Source organism: Rhinolophus sinicus, chromosome 17, assembly GCF_057876585.1.
Source record: "Rhinolophus sinicus isolate RSI-liver-muscle chromosome 17, RSI-T2T, whole genome shotgun sequence".
In the NCBI taxonomy this organism is placed as follows: Eukaryota; Metazoa; Chordata; class Mammalia; order Chiroptera; family Rhinolophidae; genus Rhinolophus; species Rhinolophus sinicus.
Genome location: NC_142517.1, coordinates 179,078,717 through 179,098,080, shown reverse-complemented (window position 1 = coordinate 179,098,080; position 19,364 = coordinate 179,078,717). Strand labels below are relative to the sequence as shown.

General features: G+C 32.8%; 1 protein-coding gene across 2 annotated transcripts in view; it reads left to right on the top strand.

Annotated features, from left to right (window-relative positions):
* DNAH7 (dynein axonemal heavy chain 7) overlaps positions 1 to 19,364 on the top strand; it is a 215,154-nt gene that overhangs the window by 162,499 nt on the left and 33,291 nt on the right. Inside the window, exons 50-55 of one of the 2 annotated variants that reach the window (XM_019741304.3) lie at positions 3,173 to 3,306; positions 4,013 to 4,348; positions 9,898 to 10,024; positions 10,897 to 11,091; positions 12,903 to 12,995; positions 18,384 to 18,560. In XM_019741304.3, the coding sequence (XP_019596863.3) occupies positions 3,173 to 3,306; positions 4,013 to 4,348; positions 9,898 to 10,024; positions 10,897 to 11,091; positions 12,903 to 12,995; positions 18,384 to 18,560 (1,062 nt within the window). The remainder of the gene's footprint in view (positions 1 to 3,172; positions 3,307 to 4,012; positions 4,349 to 9,897; positions 10,025 to 10,896; positions 11,092 to 12,902; positions 12,996 to 18,383; positions 18,561 to 19,364) is intronic. The other variant, XM_019741305.3, reaches the window with a different exon arrangement.

Here is a 19,364-nt window from a genome sequence, read left to right as displayed (position 1 = left end):
GGATTGTTTTGGGGTTTTTTTGTTGTTATTGTTGAGTTGTATGAGTTCTCTATCTATTTTGTATATTAGCCCCTCATCAGAGGTGTTGTTTGCAATTATCTTCTTCCATTCTGTTGGTTGCCTCTTTGTTTGGTGATGGTTTCTTTTGCTGTGCAGAAGCTTTTTGGTTTGGCATAGTCTCATTCATTCATTTTTACTTTTACTTCTCTTCCCTTTGAGGTTAAATTTATAAAACCCTCTCTAAGACCAAAGTACGTAAGTTTAGTTTCTATGTTTTCTTCTACATACTTTATTGTTTCAAGTCTTATATTCAGGTCTTTGATCCATTTTGAGTTAATTTTGATGTATAGTGATAGCAGTATAGTTTAATTATTTTGCATATGGCTATCCAATTTTCCCAGCACCATTTATTGAAGAGGCTTTCTTTTCTCCATTGTATATTTTTTACTTCTTTGTCGAAAATTATTTGCCAGTATAAATGTGGGTTTATTTCTCGGTTCACAATTCTGTTCCATTGGTCTGTGTGTTTTTCTGCCAATACCATGTTATTTTGATTATTGTTACTTTGCATAATTGAAATCAGAGAGTGTGATACCTCTAACCTTGTTCTTTTTTTTTCATGATTGCTTTAGCTATTTGAGGTCTTTTGTGGTTGCATACAAATCTAATGATAAGATATTTCATTCTATTTTTTGAAAAAAAATGCCATTTGTATTTTGATGGGGATTGCATTAAATCTGTACATTGCTTTGAGTGATATGGCCATTTAAACTGTGTTGATCTTCTAATCCATGAACACAGAATATCTTTCTACTTCTTTGTGTCTTCAATTTCTTTTAATAATGTCTTATAATTTTCAGTGTATAGGTTTTTCACATCCTTTTTAAAATTTATTCCTAGGTATTTTATTCTTTTTATTCCAATTGCAAAAATAAATTTTTTAATTTCTTCTTCTGAAATTTCAGTTTTAGTATATAGGAATGCAGTGGGTTTTTGTACATTGATTTTGTATCCTGAAACTTTACTGTATTTGTTTATTGTTTCTATAGGTTGGTGCAAAAGTAATTTTGGTTTTGCAGTTATTTTTAACCTTTGCACCAAACTAATAATACATTTTTGGTTAGCCTTTCAGATTTTCTATATAAAGAATCATGTTATCTGCAAAAAGTGACAATTTTTCTTCATTCCAAATTTAGATGCCTTTTATTAAAGAACAAGTAGGTCAAAGAATAAATAAAAGGAGAGACCAAATGATACATAGAGACAAACGTGAATCACAATACAGCATATCAAAACTTTTGGGTTGCAGCAAAAGCTATAATAAGAGGGAAGTTTATATCACTCCAGGCCTATCTCAAGAAACAAGAAAAATCCCAAATAAACAGCCTAACATTACATCTTACAGAACTAGAAAAAGAACAACAAATGAAGCCCAATGCCAGCAGAAGGAAGGAAATAATAAGAATTAGAGCCGAATTAAAGGAAACAGAGAACAAAAAGACAATAGAAAAAATTAATGCCGCAAAAAGCTAGTTCTTTGAGAAGATTAATAAAATTAATAAACCTCTGGCTAGACTCACTAGGGAAAAAGATAAAAGACTCAAATAAACAAAAGTAGATGTGAAAGAGAAGTTATGATGGACACCACAGAAATACAAAGGATCACACAAGAATACTAAGATTATTTGCCATCAAATTTAATAACCTAGATGAAATGGGAAAGTTCTCAGAAATATATAACCTTCCTAGACTGAATCACAAAGAACTGGAAAATCTAAATAGACCAATTAACAGAAAGGAAATTGAAACAATCATCAGAAACCTCACAAAAGTAAAAGTCCAGGACCACATGGCTTCATTAGTGAATTCTATTAAACATTCAAAGAAGATTCAAACCTATCTTTCTCAAACTCTTCAAAAAAATGTAAGAAACAATACTTCCTAATATATTTTACAAGGCCAATACTACCCTAATACCAAAACCTGGCAAGGATAACACACACACACAAAAAGAAAACTATAGGCCAGTATCTCTGATGAATACAGATGGAAAAATTCTAAACAAAATTCTAGCAAATTGAATGCGGCAATACATTAAAAAGATTATACATCACAATCAAGTGATGTTCACTCCAAGGGTGCAAGGATGGTTCAATATATGCAAATAGATCAATGTAATATACCACATTAACAAAATAAAGGACAAAAATCATATCATCCTATCAATACAATAGATGCAGAATAAGCATTTGACAAGATACAACATACATTTATGATTAAAGCAATCTCTGAAACGGGTATAGAAGAAAAGTACTTCAATATAGTGAAGGCCATATGTGACAAACCCTTAGCTAACGTCATACTCAATGGTGAAAAGCTGAACATTTTCCCCTAAGATCAGGAACAAGACAAGGATTCCCACTCTCACCATTGTTATTCAACATAGTTCTGTTGTTTGCTTTTTAAAAAGAGAGACCTGAGCCATAATTACTTTCCCACCTATGGGAAAGAACCAGTTAATGGAGAATTTTAAGACGTAGGCAACAGGAAGAGACCTGCCTATAAGAGCCATTAGGTATGAAGCAGGTGTTAGCAGACTGCATCTTGATGGACACCATTGAAATATACATTCCTTAGTTCACCATAGTGGCTGATCAGCATATTGTAATATGATCGCATGACATTATATTATACTACGTAATATGATTATCAGATTCTGAATATATATACTTTACTCATGACAAGTAATCACAGTATTCTTTTTTCTCTTATCTCATTTTGTAAGATTTTCTTTTTCTCACCTTAAAATATAATATAAATCCTTAAAATATAAATCAGCTAGACCGACCAGTATGAGAGAGAGCTTCCAACCTGATTATAATTGATTTGGGGGTTAAAGAGTTGTCAGAAATTGGACCAATTTGAAGTAAAAATAAATTGATCACAAAAAAAAACCTTTAAATTATTACATTTGTGTCTATGAGAAACTTTACTATGCTTTTAATCCATCAATCAAGCTTGCCTATATCCTTATAGTCTCTACAAATTCCACTTTTCACACGTATTGCTGTAGTAAATAGAGTCTATCTTAAGGTCAGAACTTGCAGCATATGAGCAAACGCTTTCTTAAGAGAAACAATGATGCGATTTTTGTATATTCTTTAATTTATAGGTAACATTATTAAACTTCATGATAACTTCTGAGGGAATGCAAGATCAGCTTTTGGGAATTGTGGTGGCACGAGAAAGACCAGACCTTGAAGAAGAAAAACAAGCCTTGATATTACAAGGAGCTGAAAACAAAAGGTTTTAAATGTTATAAAACATAGAAATGTTCTTGTTTCAAGATCACTTAGAATAAATTAAAGTATATTTTAAAGATATATTTTGTTAGACTTAATAGGTGCATTGAATGGGAAGATTTAAGAGGAAACTATAAGATATTACAGTGCTTCTGTGTTAATTTGGAAAATTGCATTACAGAGTATATTTTCACATACATGTTCTTAAGCACTAGAAGAACTAGAGGCCATGTGTTCTCAAGTATTCAACAGAGTTTTAACACAAAAGTTTTAGTATTTATTTTGTAACTGAGGTTACCTGGAGCACAGTCTAAATGAATGTGTTACATCCCACTTTCGGCTCATAATAATCTATTTCATAGGCAGAAAGGGTAAAGCTCAATAAATCATGAAAAATATCAGAAATAAATGGAGTGATACTTCCCGTTCTCTTGGGCTGAGATACTTGATGGCAGAGTACATTGGCTTACCATATCTCTTTCTAGTTACCACATAAATGATCATTAGAAAGAGAAGTGGAGCAGAAAAGCCTGTCTTTTTGACATTTTGCAAGATAAGAAATTATACAACATCACCGTTATGGATATTTGTCACAAAGTGATGCATTTCTTTAGGTTACAAGCTCTTTGTTTCTTATAAAAGAATGTATACTACGTGAAGTGATTTTAAATGATTTCTTCTTCTTCTAAGAAAATTATGTTTTATTCCAGGCAGTTAAAAGAAATAGAAGACAAGATTTTAGAAGTTCTTTCATCTTCGGAAGGCAATATATTAGAAGATGAAACTGCTATTAAGATATTATCTTCCTCCAAGGCTTTGGCTAATGAAATTTCTCAAAAGCAGGAAGTAGCCGAAGAGACAGAGAGAAAGATTGATACCACCCGCATGGGCTATCGTCCTATTGCCATTCATTCTACTATCCTGTTTTTTTCTATTGCTGATTTAGCTAACATTGAGCCCATGTACCAATACTCGCTGACCTGGTTTATTAACCTTTTCATCTTGTCTATTGAAAATTCAGAGAAATCAGAAATTTTGTCAAAAAGGTATGTAAAAGAAAGACTAATGAATACTAATACTAACTAATTAAAGCATGAGAATTAAACAGTTCTCAGTGGCTTTCATTATTTCAGAATGGTGTGAGCATTATAGCTACTAGGTAAAATGAACTTGATTAATCATTATACCAGAAATAAGTGTGAGGGTTAGAAATTGAACAGATGTGACCAAATTCAGTCTGCTAAGAAACTGTTTACAGAGATATAGAATTATAATATAATTCTAAAAAGAAGAATCAGTTACCTCATTTTATCATTTGAAAAATGTGTTTATGATTGTAGGCATGGAAAGAGTAGTTAATACCCCTAAAAGATATTACTCTTACCTTCTGTAAGCTTGTATCCCAAAGGTTATTAATTCATATTCTGATATACACATACATAAAATTTGTCAAGTAACAGGGTTTTCAAAAATTCCCTGTTTTGATTATATGTGTTATTCTTATTTATGTAAGATACCTTATTTTACTCTTGGCTATTACAATCAGTAATGGAATTAAAAGCTTACTTAATAGTACATCTGTGATAGAATAAAATTCATTTTATCAGTGAGATAGATTTTAGTTTGGTATTAAAACATGTTTTTAATGGAGTATAACATGAAATAACTCATTGTAACCTTTGCCCTTTATAGCTTTATTGATCAGTATGAAGCTAGGTACGTCAGTTTCTTGATTTTTCATATCCAAAGGAATTAATACTTATCACTTGAAGTTAAGAATTATTTTTTAGAAATCCACAATGTTAATCTCTTAAAATCTGAATTGAATTCCTTTCATTTATCATGGCAGAATTTTGCTGAATTTTGAATATCCTTAGAATAAGCAACTTTTTGTTTTAGCATTCATTATTTTTTAAGTTTGAATATGAGGCTAATAAAGGTATAAGACTGACACTTGGATTAGCAAACAATTTTTCAGATGTCTGCCCATGAGAAAGAGAAGAGAGTGAGGGAGGAGAGGGTATCTTCAGGAAACAAATGCATGATGGTAGAGTTTAAACTTTATTTTTATATTTTGATATTTGAAAATGTTTAGTTTATTTCTCTGTTTCTTGCATTATCTGAGCTTTTCAAGATTAGCAAGGATTACTGAAATACAGAAAATAAATTTTTAGTGACCTTTCTTAGAGAAGTTCGCAGCCATTTGCATTATGTTAGTTAATTGAACAAGTATGTCTGGTTTTCACACTAAAATCTGAGTTCCCTGAAGCAAGGATTTTTTTTTTAATATTTCCAGAATTTATCACAGTGCCAGTCATAAGGAGTCACACAGTAAATGATGTTTTGCTTTTCACTGAATTTCTTAATTTCTACCTTAGTTAAAATAACCACCAGAATGTTATCATTTTAAATCAAGGTATTTGCTAGAGTCTAGAGAAAAACATTTTTATGCTGTCACTTAAAGGTATATTTTGTGTACAAGATTTAAAAATCAGAACAATTTTTATGCTTTAAAAATAATTATTTTTCATTATTTCTTTTTATAGCAAATTAGAACTCATCCACAGATGTGACATCTGTTTCTTTATAACTGTTGTATAGCCCCTTGCGATTTATAGAAAATGAAATCGTTTTACCCAGATGTGAGATTTGGTTGAAATGTAGAAAACAAAAAGTGCCTTTTTCTTTTTAGTTAAAATTCTTTAATTTAGAAACAATAAAAATCATATTTATTATTATCCTAAAAGTGTAATCTGGAACCAAAGAGTAAATAGAAAAAAAATGTTTTGAAACTACATTTTATTTGTTGAGGTTGTCAATATATATGCAGAAACATGCCAGAATCAGGATTTGCTCAATGAATTTTCGTAAGTGAGCACACCTGTGTAATTAGCACCCAGATCAAGACATAGAACATTATCAGCAGTCCAGAATCCCACTTTGTGTTCCCTTCTAGTCACTAACCCCTCTCCCCCAAGGTAATAACTGTCCTGACTTCCAACACCATGGATTAGTTTGGCCTGTTTTCGAGCAACGTGTGAATGGAATCATACAACTTTGTGTTAGTGAGATACATATTGTTTTGTGCCGTGCAGTGGTTTATTCACTCACATTGTTAAATAGTATTCCATTGCGTGAGTACATTGTTAGGGAAGTATAACAACAAAATCATCTCCCAATCCAGATTCTCTCCACAAAGTAGTAAAGAAAGAAATAGTCTTGTTATTGAGTAAGCATTAAACCAGATTCTGATGTGCATCACAGGCAGTCCACTAAGGGATTGCAAAGATAGAAATCTCATCCTAACTACCAGTTAATGCAGGTGCAGTGACCGTGGTAAAAACAAATGTCTGGTATCTTTATGACAGGAGGGAGTTTTGCAACTTGGAGCCAGGCGCAGACAAATAAGCCCTTATCCTCCCAGAAAAGGCCTAAGTTTTCTAAAGGATTTATATTCCTCTCAAAGAGGGGAGAAAGTACTTCTAATTTTTAAGTTTTCAAAAGTAAATGCTCTAAGATAAAGGAGGGGAGGGGAATCTTTTTCTTTATTTTATTATTATTATTTTTTTTAAAGATTTTATTGGGGAAGGGGAACAGGACTTTATTGGGGAACAATGTGTACCTCCAGGACTTTTTTCCAAGTCAAGTTGTTGTCCTTTCAGTCTTAGTTGTGGAGGGCGCAGCTCAGCTCCAGGTCTGGCTGCCGTTGCTAGTTGCAGGGGGCGCAGCCCACCATCCCTTGTGGGACTCGAGGAATCGAACCGGCAACCTTGTGGTTGAGAGCCCACTGGCCCATGTGGGAATCGAACCGGCAGCCTTCGGAGTTAGGAGCACGGAGCTCCAACCGCCGGAGCCACCGGGCCGGCCCCTTTTTCTTTATTTTTAATAGAATGAATTAAAACTCTTATTTTTAATTTGTATTTGTCCTTACACAAATTATTCATTTACTGTTGAGGACATTTGGGTAGCTTCCAGTTTGGGAGTATTATAAATTTTTGCTGCTTTCAACATTCTTGTACATGGCTTTTGTATGTACACATTTCTGATAGGCTCATATCCAAGAATGAAATCAATGATCACAGGTATGCATGTGTTCCATTTTAGAAAATACTGCCAGAGTTCCAAAGTGGTACACCAAAAGAGAATCTTTTAGCCAGTCATGTTTAACCTTCTTTTTCTTATTTTTTTTAAATAAAATAACAGTTTTCAATTAAGAAGCTAGCTCCCATTTATTAATTAAAGATAGAATGAGTTCTCGTAGGAATCATTTGTTTATTTGTCTATCATTGATAAACATCAGATAAGCTGTGGACTTTAGTCAGCTATTGGACTGTAGTATAGCTATACTAAATACGTAAAAAAGCATGTGGCTATTAACCCCAGATGAATAATTTGTTTTAGAATCTTAATATTGGTCTAAAATTCTCTCATTTCCCTTTACTCAGAGATAAAAATATATTTTATTTTGGTCTTCTGAAAGTCATTATTCATAATAATTATCTAACTATGCAACCAAATATGTATTATGTTATGACTACTATAGTATATACTATGAAATAGCCTTAATAATTTGGATCATCTTTTTTATAAAAATTTTAATGCATCAAAATTTATAGCAAAATAAATAAATAACTGTAGCCAAAAAACACATAAGTACAGAAACAAAAATCTCACTAGGCTATAGCTTTGTACCATCTTCCTCTCTCTCTTGCTCTCTCTTTCTCTCTCTCTCTCCCTCCTCTCTCTTCTTTCCTCTCTCCTCTCTCTTTCTAGGCAATACATGTAAATACACACACACACACACATACACACACACACGTTTATTTTTCTTTAACTTCTATAAGATCACTTTCCCCATGTTATGAAATACTCTTCTGAAATATAGTTTTTAGTAGCTACACAATATAGTATTTTATGAAGTACCATAATTGTCTTATTGTAAGACTTGTAAGTAATCTTCAGCTTTCATATTATAAATAATGCTGCAATAAATATTAATGTCCACATGATTATTTCCTTAGGCTAGAATCCAAAATTAGGACAAGGTGTTCAGTTCTTTCAGACTCTGGATATAAATTCCTTTCCTGGAAGGTTATTCAAATGTACAGCTCCATCAGAGAAAGAGGAATAATCTTATATGATTGTGTCATGCAATAACATTGAGAGTGATCATTTTATCCTCTTTTTCACTGTAGCAGATTATTAAAATATCATATTTTAATCTACATTTTAGCACTAATGAAACCGAACTTGGATTTCTCATATGATTGACTCATAATCTTCCCTTCAACCTTCCTATCTACAAGAGGAAGTTTGTTTTAAAGTGCAGGAATTTTTATTTTATTCTAGAAAGACCAAACCTGAGTCACCCTGTATTAAGTGTACTATTACAGATAAGACAAATTAAATACCATGTGTGACAAGACAATTTATTAGCATAAAAATGGAGACATTTAAAATAAATGATTATTTTAAATCTTCAAAGAATCCAACCATATTACAGTAGCTGGTTTCAAGGCCCTCTCTACCAAGCCCTTTTTCAGAGTTTTCAACTAGAAGTAAACTATATCAATTTGTTGTAATTTTCTTTATGGGAACATTGGCAGGGATAAAATAGTTAAAGAAATAGGCTGGTAAGAAAAAAAATAGATCTGGGATGATCAGTACCTTAGGATATCAGTCTGGAAACAGCCAAGATATGATTGTACTGGTAGGTGATTTTTTTTCCTAGACACATCATAGAACACCGATATAATTTTGCTTAATCATAATCAAACTATGCTAATTTTTCCTTCAGATAAATTGATCTGCTTAGATAGTTTGGGCCATTAATTCTTGTCAATCATTAGCTCTCTACAAATGTTTTCAGCTAACTGTTTATTTCTATTGTAACTATCATAACCTATGTAAAAAAATATTTTAAATTTTCTTTTCAATGATAGTTTATTTCCCTTATGAGATAAATAAGTGAAAATGCTTGAAATATTATTTTCATGTTAAGAATTATTATGAATGCAGATTGCACGTTAACATTTACTAAAATTTTGTTAGTTGCAAATATTGTGATTTGCATATTTTGTCTATGTGGTAAAAAAATGTAGTTTATTAAGTTTGTGATTTCTCCAGTTTTTAATGATTTATGAGCAGAGTAGCACATTAGTAAACTTAATGTTCATTTAATAAAGGAACTATTAATTTTGGATCTGGTTAATGTATAATATAGAATATTTGGAAGTGTTTATGAAATAAGGACGTCAAATTTTACCCCAAGAAATGTTTTATCATTAAAAATAGTCCACAGATCTTTAAACATAATAGATTAATATACAATGCATTGACTTTTTACCAAAAGGAAGATTAAGTTTAAAAAAAAATCAGTCAAAAATAAAATGCAATTCTACTGGAGTTTCTATATTGTGTAGCTCTCAAATTGGTGCATCCAGTTAATGATGATCCAAACAGTGGGGAGTAATTGACCAGAAACCTCATTGGAATAACAGACTTCTAAAGGGTTGATAACAGGTTTCCTTAAGAGCGTTTTCTTTAAAGTATGATGCATTTTTATTTATTTACTTTTCTTTCTGTTGATCCTTAGGCTTCAAACTCTCAAGGATCACTTTACGTATTCCCTCTATGTTAATGTCTGCCGGTCACTTTTTGAAAAGGACAAGCTACTCTTTTCCTTTTGTCTAACTGTAAATCTTCTGATACATGAGGGTGCGGTCAGTACTGTTTTAATTTGTAGGGGGGAAGTCCATAATATTAACATTGATTCATTAATTTACTAATTTATATGGGAATATATATTTTAAAAGTTGTAAATAAACAGTAATGATATTATTATAATTATGGCAAGACATCACAACTGGACTGAAATATAAATTAAGAACAGAGTTCATTGTGTAACTGTTACTTAAACTTTTGTATGCTTGAATTTAAAATAAATCAGTTCCTATTAGCGTCTCACATAAGTATGCATATAAATTTACCAAATAGATTGACATAGTTATACCAAGAGTATAAATGGTAATGTTTTTCCGAACTTGTGCAAGTTAGTCAAATCTAATCACTTGCATTGAACCATATCTGTTGTGTAAATTCACTACTTTGTTTTTTTAAGATTTATTGATTTCATATGATGATGTATTGGTTGAATTCTGAAAGAGAAAGGGCTTTATTCTTGCATTTTTTTTGCAAAAGTTTCATAGCAGTACCTGATTATACTTGATGGAAAATGAATGAAAACATGGCAAATTGATGGCTTTCTATTTTCCCACAATTTTTAGGGCCTACAGAACTCTAAGCAGTCATTTGGAAAACATACATTCAAATAGAATATATTCAGATTTTCATGCTTTAGATTAGTAATTCCAGAAGAGAATTATCAAAAAGTACCTTGCTAAAATAGAACTATTTTGAAAACTGATTTTAATGGATACATTGGTTTCTTAGTAATAAACAGTTATATCAGAATTTCATAGGAATCATACCTGAAATTACAAAATCAACAGTCAGTTCTTTTAAAATGATTGTAAATTTACTATATATGTGATGAACTCTTTTCTAACTCTTCATGCTACTTTGTTTTCAAAAGATTAATAAAGCTGAGTGGAGATTTCTGCTAACTGGTGGCATTGGACTGGATAATCCTCATACCAACCCTTGTACATGGCTTCCTCAAAAATCCTGGGATGAAATATGTCGACTAGATGATTTGCCTGCCTTCAGAACCATTCGTAAGGAGTTTATGCGCTTAAAGGATGGATGGAAAAAAGTATATGATAGTTTGGTATGTTTTTAATTCTCTTGCTTATTCCAAAGTTTGTAAATGGAGAAAATAATGTTAAATAATTTATTCTTATCTTTGAATAAAACAAGATTCAAGTAAGCTTTAAACAGCTGGTCAGATGTTAAAATGAAAGTTTAGGTTTATATTATCCCCACCTTCTGAATCAGTGGTTCTGTTTGAACTTCTATTGAAATTCCTTGAAATGTGTGGAGATGCAAAAAAAGCTTCACGCTCCTTAAAAAATATTCTTTTAAAATTTCCATGCTAGGTTTTTATTTATTATCAGCCTAGACTTTGGCAATTATGATAGCAGAATAGTTAAAATTTCACGAAACAACTATTGTTTAGATTTTCTGAATGCAAGATACGAGCTAATAAATAGTTTTGTCATCTGAGAAGAGGGAAAGGCTAATTATTCTCAAATATTTTTCACAAGACCCTATCTTGCTAATTGGAGACTATTATAGTTAACACATACCATGACACTCACAGTTTCCCTTCTGGAATGCATAGAAATTGTTAGCTTCCCTAACTTTTTAGTAAAAGGGTTAAGATTGTGCAAATTCCCACTTATTTTTTTCTATTCCTTTGTTTCTACTCTCTTGACATTCCACTTTCCTTGGGTTTAATATCCAAAGCTCAGTTTAGGAAAGTGAAGAGGAGGGGGGAAACAAACAGATATGTGGAGAACATTTTTTTATCTGGTTACCTATTTGTTGTATTATATACAATAGTAAGATTGTGTCTACACATGAATTCAAATAATTTGGACAGGATATCTTTTGGATCTCTCCTTGTTAATAATAAAAATATATTTTATAGAGACAAATAAGTTTTTGTGAGTACTTCATTCTAATTTGAAATAGAAATTTATTCACTGTAGTGAAGCATGGAGATTTCTGATCTGAGACACTGCATAACCTTCCCCGAAGTTTCAAAGGTACAAATGTTCTCCTTTTTGATTTTTTGGTTTTTTTTGAAGGTTACCACTCCTCCTGGAATCTTTTTTTTTTTTTTAATTGGGGAATACAGGGGCAGAGTGTGTCCCTCCAGGACCCATCAGCTCCATGCCAAGTCGCTGTTTTCAATCTAGTTGTGGAGGGCGCAGCTCACTGGCCCATGCGGGAATCGAACCGACAACCTTGGTGCCATAAGCACTGCGCTCCAACTACTGAGCCAACCTACTGCCCACCAGGGGCTCAGCTCCAAGCTCAAGCCATTGTTTCTCACTAGTCCATGTAGGAATCGAACTGGTGACCTTGGTGTTATGAGCACCATGCTCTAACCAACTGAGCTGACCAGCTGCCCCCCTCCTGGAATCTTGATGTCTTTCTTCTTGTATATTTTTAGTACCATAGCACTCTCCTTCTTTGTGCTTCTTCTTTACTGTACACATTCTCAAATATCCCTTTATAAAAAGGATACCAAAATTATTCAAAACAAGAAATAACATAATAAATTTTAGTACAATGCCCTTTTTTTGTTGCAATGTTTATTTTTATAAATAGATGATGAGAGTAGTTGGTAGGTTCTTTTACATGCCCTTGAAGAATTAATGGGAATAAAACTCCATATATACTTTTTTTTCATAATAGGGATCATTTTGTCCTAGTTTCGATTTCTTCTTGGGGTTTTAAATTTTCTTTTCATTATTTAAAAACTTTGCCCCAACCTAATAAATTTTACATTAGCGTTCTGGATTTCAGTTAGTCATTATGTTTTTCTCTAAAATTTGGTTTATAAGTTCAAATACTGTTCATTTTAGAAGTAATCTCCAAAATAACATTGAATTATATCCACCATAATTTTAGGAACCGCATCATGAAGTTTTTCCTGATGTTTGGGAAGTTAAAGCAAATAAGTTCCAAAGGATGCTTATTATTCGTTGCTTGAGGCCAGACAAGGTAAACGCGGGCTTTGAAAGCAGCTCAATGATTCCAGTTCCTCCTCTCTCCATAGTCAGCCAAACATGTATTTCCTTGTGTGTCATAGAGGAGATAAAGGAGGCTGGGGGAAATAACCCCACTTCCTTCGAATGGAGCCATTTTTTTAAAAGTTTGTATATTTATTAAAAACACACTAACTTCAGATTATATTTTATAGTTTATTTTATGATTCTTCCTTTTTAAGTTGCTTCCCTAATTTCTCACAATCTACTTCCTTTATGTGCTATAATTTCATTTGTATTCCTATTATTTCAGTAAAATTAGTCAGTAGTGTTAATAGCAAACTGATGTACTAGAATTTGTGGTTCTTCAAATGCTACCCTTATATATAATTCTTTATTGGCCTTTGGAAAGTTAATAGAATATTATTTTAAGGCATTTATCATTGCTGACTGCAAAGGAAAATGATCAATACTTTTAGTCTTACCTTCTTTAAATAATAAATTATATAACCAATGTAACAGCTGACCTGTTATGTCAGCAAATTTCAGTACTCATTGACATCCTCATTTGTAGTATTATACTCGATTGAAAAAAAAAGAAAAACAACTATTCACTTAAGAATAATGACCCACATCCATAGAGATACCCATAAACTCTTGAAAAAACACAGACATTAGGTATGTTGGGAAAAAAATTGAGGAAATATCCTAGTTGTCTATAATTACTACTCAAATAAAAGTAATACATAATTATTTCAAAACTTACTGTATTCACAATTTAAGTTGCTGAGGAATATAAGACAATACTTATATCCTAGCAACAAAAAAGAACTTAGATGATGAAGACAACATATTTTTTTAAATGTTTTTATAGACATCACTGGTAATATGGGATGGAGGTCTTCTTTATAAGCTGTAGTCTGTTCAGTGAACACATGTAATTCTTGCTTGACCGGGCAGTGTGTTCTTAGCCAGGCCCCCAGTATCTATTAGGCACAATGCCTAAGGCTCACAACACTTAGGGGGTCCAGGAAGGTGTCATAATTTCTTTTAAGATCAGAAAGTATAATCCAGTCTGTATTATACTTGTGCTTATACCAAAAGAATTGTAAAATACAATTTTTAATTATTTTATGAACAAAGAGGCTCAAGAAGTGTCTCGGGCCCCTTAAAGTCATAATGCTGCTCTGCTCTTAGGTCCTGGAAGTAATTACAGTTGTTTCAGAATCAGTATTAAACTGATGATGGAGGATGAACTGTACCCTCGGTAGCCCTTTTAAAAAATGAATCTCCACCAAAACTTTAGGGATAAGTCTCAGAAGTTTTCAGTTCAAGTATCAAATACAAAAGAATATTAAATATTTCAAATTCCTGCCTACTATGGCTTCCTTCTTTAAAAATCTTTCATTAAAATTTTCAAAGGTTTTTACTCTGTTTTCTAAGCTAAAGACTGTTATACTAAAAGGACTCTGCATGAACCATTGACCATCTCCCCTCAATATTTGAAAAACAAAGAAGCTTCTGTTCGTGTTTTATATTACGTTTAATTGAAAGTGATTAATGAGCCATTTCCTTATTGCACAGTTTCATCTATAAATATCTTTTCCCCAGTTTTATGTTTTAAAGAATTTGACATTTTAATTTGAAAATACACTGATACACTGTGCTACCAAATAGATCATACTCATATATTACTTTCCATATTCATTCTCTTTTTAAAGTGTTTTTGAGGGAGGTGGGGAGTTATAGTCAAGCTGGGGGGGGGTTGTTTGTTTGTATGATTTGTTTGTTTTTAAATCAATTGAGGTTAAATTATGGTTGTATACTTCTCTTAGATACTCTGTCCAATACTGTAGTATCCTGTCTTGTAACTGTTTCCTATGTTTTTGTACCGTAACTCCTCTAGAGTTTTCCTTGGAGAGGTGGACAAGTATGTAGACATTAATGCTTCTCACCAATATCTTCGATTTTCCACTACTTCCGCTCATACTCGAGGTGGGGGTATTGTAGCCATACACCTTGCTTTGGCCAATCAAATGTGAGCATTTAACTGCTAGTTGTGAGATTTTCCAGTGCACTCTGCTGCCATCAAAATTGTGGAATCATGTTGATATTTCAGTGCGACAGCAGCCTGGCTCTCTGAGCCGGCACGGGGAGAGATAGTTGCCCAGCACACCCAGACAGCTTTGCAGGGGCAAAAAACTACGCTTTTGTTGTGTTAAGCCGTTGAGAACTGGGAATTGTTTGCTACTACAGCATAACTCAGTTTGTCCTAAGTGATACAATTGGCTAGTTACCATTATGTATTTCACATCATAATCCTTAATATAAAAATACTTATTAATATGCTCTTACGTTATCTAGCAACATCAAAACCTTCAATCTTGCTGTTACCAGGTACTCCAGTTTCTAGTGGTGAATTGTTGATTTGGGGTATATATATTTTTAAATCTGTATGGTGATTATGCTTTCAAAGAGTAGTTTTTGAAAGTAAAATAGTATTAGCGTAACCAGAGAAAGTGACAGTGCTATATGGAGCTACTATTTGGGCTAATACTATATAGATTTTATTTCTTCGCAATTTCTAAGTCATGAGATCATATATATATATATATTTTTAATATATATTTCCATATATATACATATATGTATGTATATATATATATACACACATATATACATATATGTATATATATGTGTGTGTATATTTCATACTCATATATTACTATATATATATTGTTATATATACATACACACACAAACACACACATATATATATATTTAGCCACCAGGAAAATCTGCAATTGCTTGATCTCTGGCTTATAATATACTTTGTCAGCACAATTTTTTTGGCCTCTTTTCCACTACTCTCCACTCAAAACCAACTCCTCCCAGTGGTAAGAAGCCACAAATGCCAGGTTCTCTAATGTTCTCCTTTGGAAAAATGGAGAAGATACTCACTGATTCAGCAGTAGAAAAAGAGATGGGCTTACACTTTCCTTTAGAATTTAATAATTTATAGTGTTTTACTTTGCAAAGAAACCTTTCAAATGGATAAATACTGAGCTAGGGAATGTTTTGAATCCATTTACAAAATGAAGAGCTTCTGGCTACAGTTCTCTCCTTCTGAATTTTAAAGAAAAAGCATATTAATCATCTTTCAATAAGAAACTTGTCAAATATAAATTAATGTTTCTCTGACCTCAGATAAATCCTGTATGAACTTGTAATACATAGAAAAACATAAATGGAAGACCACAAACTTCTTTCCTGCCTTTTGGAAGATGGTTGCCTAGATTAGTCTGTAATTTTTGTTACTGACAGATTTCATTTTACAAACATAATGCTGGACTAATCAGATTGCAGAAGCAAACCCAATCTATGACCTCGCAAACTGAATAGCTAACATAACCTCATTTACCTTGGGAGTTACAGTTCAGTCTTGGAAGCAAGCAAATCTTGTTCAGTTTTAACATTAAAAAATAAAGCTCTGACATTTGCCTCTGTTCACCCTCACGTGAGCTCCCCTAGCTTGGTCGTGGGGTGCTAACAGAAGAGTCACTTCACAGCAGCCATGTTTTCATGTGAGCTATACCAATACAACCCTGAACCACTCACAAAACGGGCCTCTTACAAGTCAAACTTACTAAAACTAAAGCCATGCACTTGAAAGGCTGGTACTTTTGTTTTCTTTGTAAAACTATAATTTAGTAAAGAAGTCAGCCTTGGGAGGAAAGAGGGTTGTTTTTTTTTTCCTTTGTTAGTTATTCATGTTGTTAATCTAGTGAGAAAAGACAAGCTATAGGAAAAGAATAATGAGAAGGGCGAGGACAAGTCTTGGGCCAGACAGTTAAGATATTTTTAGTTTCTTGCAATAAGCTAGACATGTGTGCCCATTCAAAAAATCTGAAACTTGAACTATGTAGAAATGAAATTTACGTATAAGTGAATTTGTTATTCTGTGATTTTTGCTTAAGATTTCTGTCATTAGAATCCCACCCTTACAAAAGGAAGCACCCTGAGTTATTTATCTATTCATTTGTTCAATAGATATTTATTGTGCACAATCAATATATCTGTCGTCTTGTTAGGTAAGTTCTTGATATCACAGCACTTATAAATTTATTGTCTCTCTTCTCTACACTTTCCATATATGAATGAATCTAGAAAAATATTGAAAAGGAATTAAAAAATCTAATTTAAGCACAGATATTTTTTTCACTGTCAGCTCCCCACCCTCACACCCTCAGTCACACACCACACACACACACACACACACACACACACACACACACACACACCAGGATCAACACTGTTCTAAGCCATTATGACATGTCAATAATCTTTACTTACAAACCTTGTGTGAATAGATGTTCCAGAGAATATACAATTAAAGTTTGGAAATACTTGTAACTTTTTCCAAAGGAGACCATCTTCTGAGATATTTGGCATCTGCAGATTGCTCCTGCAGTTTGCTCCAAGTTCAGAAAAGTTGCAGGCTGGTGGAATTCCCAACCTAGTTTGGAATGTTGTGCATACACCCCATTCCATCCTTGTATTTGAGCAGGTATCCAGTTGGAGTGGTTCTGAGACCTTCAAAAATTATTTGTGCTTTTGTCACTTCATTCCTCCTCTTCTTGGGTTATGTTTACATAATTTGTTAAGCTGGGCACAGGGATACTTGTTTGTTAAATATTTTATCACTTGTTTGGGTCACACCTGAGTCTGATTAGCTGGTGCCATTGCCCAGAAATGATAAACTATAGACCCTTCATCAGAATGAAGGAGTGATATATCTGAAGCTGTACCTCGGCTGTACTGATGAGTACAATTCCATTTCACATCACAGAAACTCCCTAGCCATGGAATTCTGTTCTTTCTCAAACACGCTTCGAGAAAATATGCAGACATGTTATCAGAAATTTCATGCAATAGAGTTTTGCCTGTTTCTCAGGAGTATGGCTTGTGTTTCTTTTCATAGTGATTTTTTAAAAAATTTTTGTCCAGTTATATCTGTTCTTTCTTGATGGTATAGTATTGTATAAATCACACTAAAATTTCTACTTTTAAGTTTTGGACTTTGGAACATAGTATTTTAAAACTTAAGTAAAAGTTAAGGTTTCATATATTCTTTATCCATTATGTGTTGAATACTCATTAAAAGGAAGAAAAAATGCCTTTGAATTCTGGTGTCACCCATCTTTCATTATTTAAATACTTATAGTCTTTTTCTATCTAAAAGGCATTTATATAAAGCGATGCCTTTGACTCTCCATTAACATCAGTGAACACCCAAGTAAATGCCACTAGAGTCCTTTGTTTTGAAACACCCTTGATTCTGAACTTTTAAAGGTTTTAGACAGATTTTCAATATCCTTTCAAATATATTCTTTCTCCTTTCTAGGTTATTCCAATGGTGCAAGAATTTATAACCAACAAATTAGGGCGTATATTCATTGAACCACCTCCCTTTGACTTATCCAAGGCCTTTGCAGATAGCAACTGCTGTGCACCACTGATTTTTGTGCTCTCTCCTGGAGCAGATCCCATGGCTGCCCTTCTAAAATTTGCTGATGACCAGGTACCTTAACACAGATGAAGTTATCTGTGTGCATGCATGCATGTGTGTGTGTATACATATATATCAACACTTAATTATACTTAAAATGCTAAAGGGTGAGAAAAAGGTGAAAATTTATCACTCAGCCCTTGATAGACTTGGGAGTCCAGAGGTTGATAGAGTCCCAAGAAACTGATACTTAAATGGTCACACTGATATTAAAAATATCTCCTTATCTAAATAGTAAAGCCAGAATTTGGGTTTGGGTGCATTAGCTTTTCTCCTACTTTGAGGGGGCGGGGGACTCTGTGACATAATTTGCACCAATGAATGAGCTTGGGTTGATTTAACAAATTCAAGTCTGGACAATGACCCTAGGTCTCTCTGATCCTGCTTCTTTCCCCAGTCTGTAAAGAGGGACCTTCCTTGACTTTCCAGAACAATCATATATTACCGTCACTTTACCAGGTTGTGTGCTAATATTTACATTTCTAGGCTCTAAAAATTATTCAAATGAATTTACTGTAATTTTTCATATATCATACAGCCTAGAACAAGAAAATAGTAAATAGGTCACTGGGATTTTTTATTTGATTTTTTTCCCTTTTGGTCTAATCCAAGTAACATTGAGTGGTATTAGTGCTGATATTTATAAAACCACCACCACCACTTGTATTGAGTGCTTTATATATACTATTAATTTTGCTATATGTGTTATACACACTTTCTATTTTAATTTTTACAGCAGTCCTATGAGCAAATCCTCAGTTTACAGATAGGGATATTAAGCATGGAGTGATTAAATAGCTTTTCAAAGGTCACATA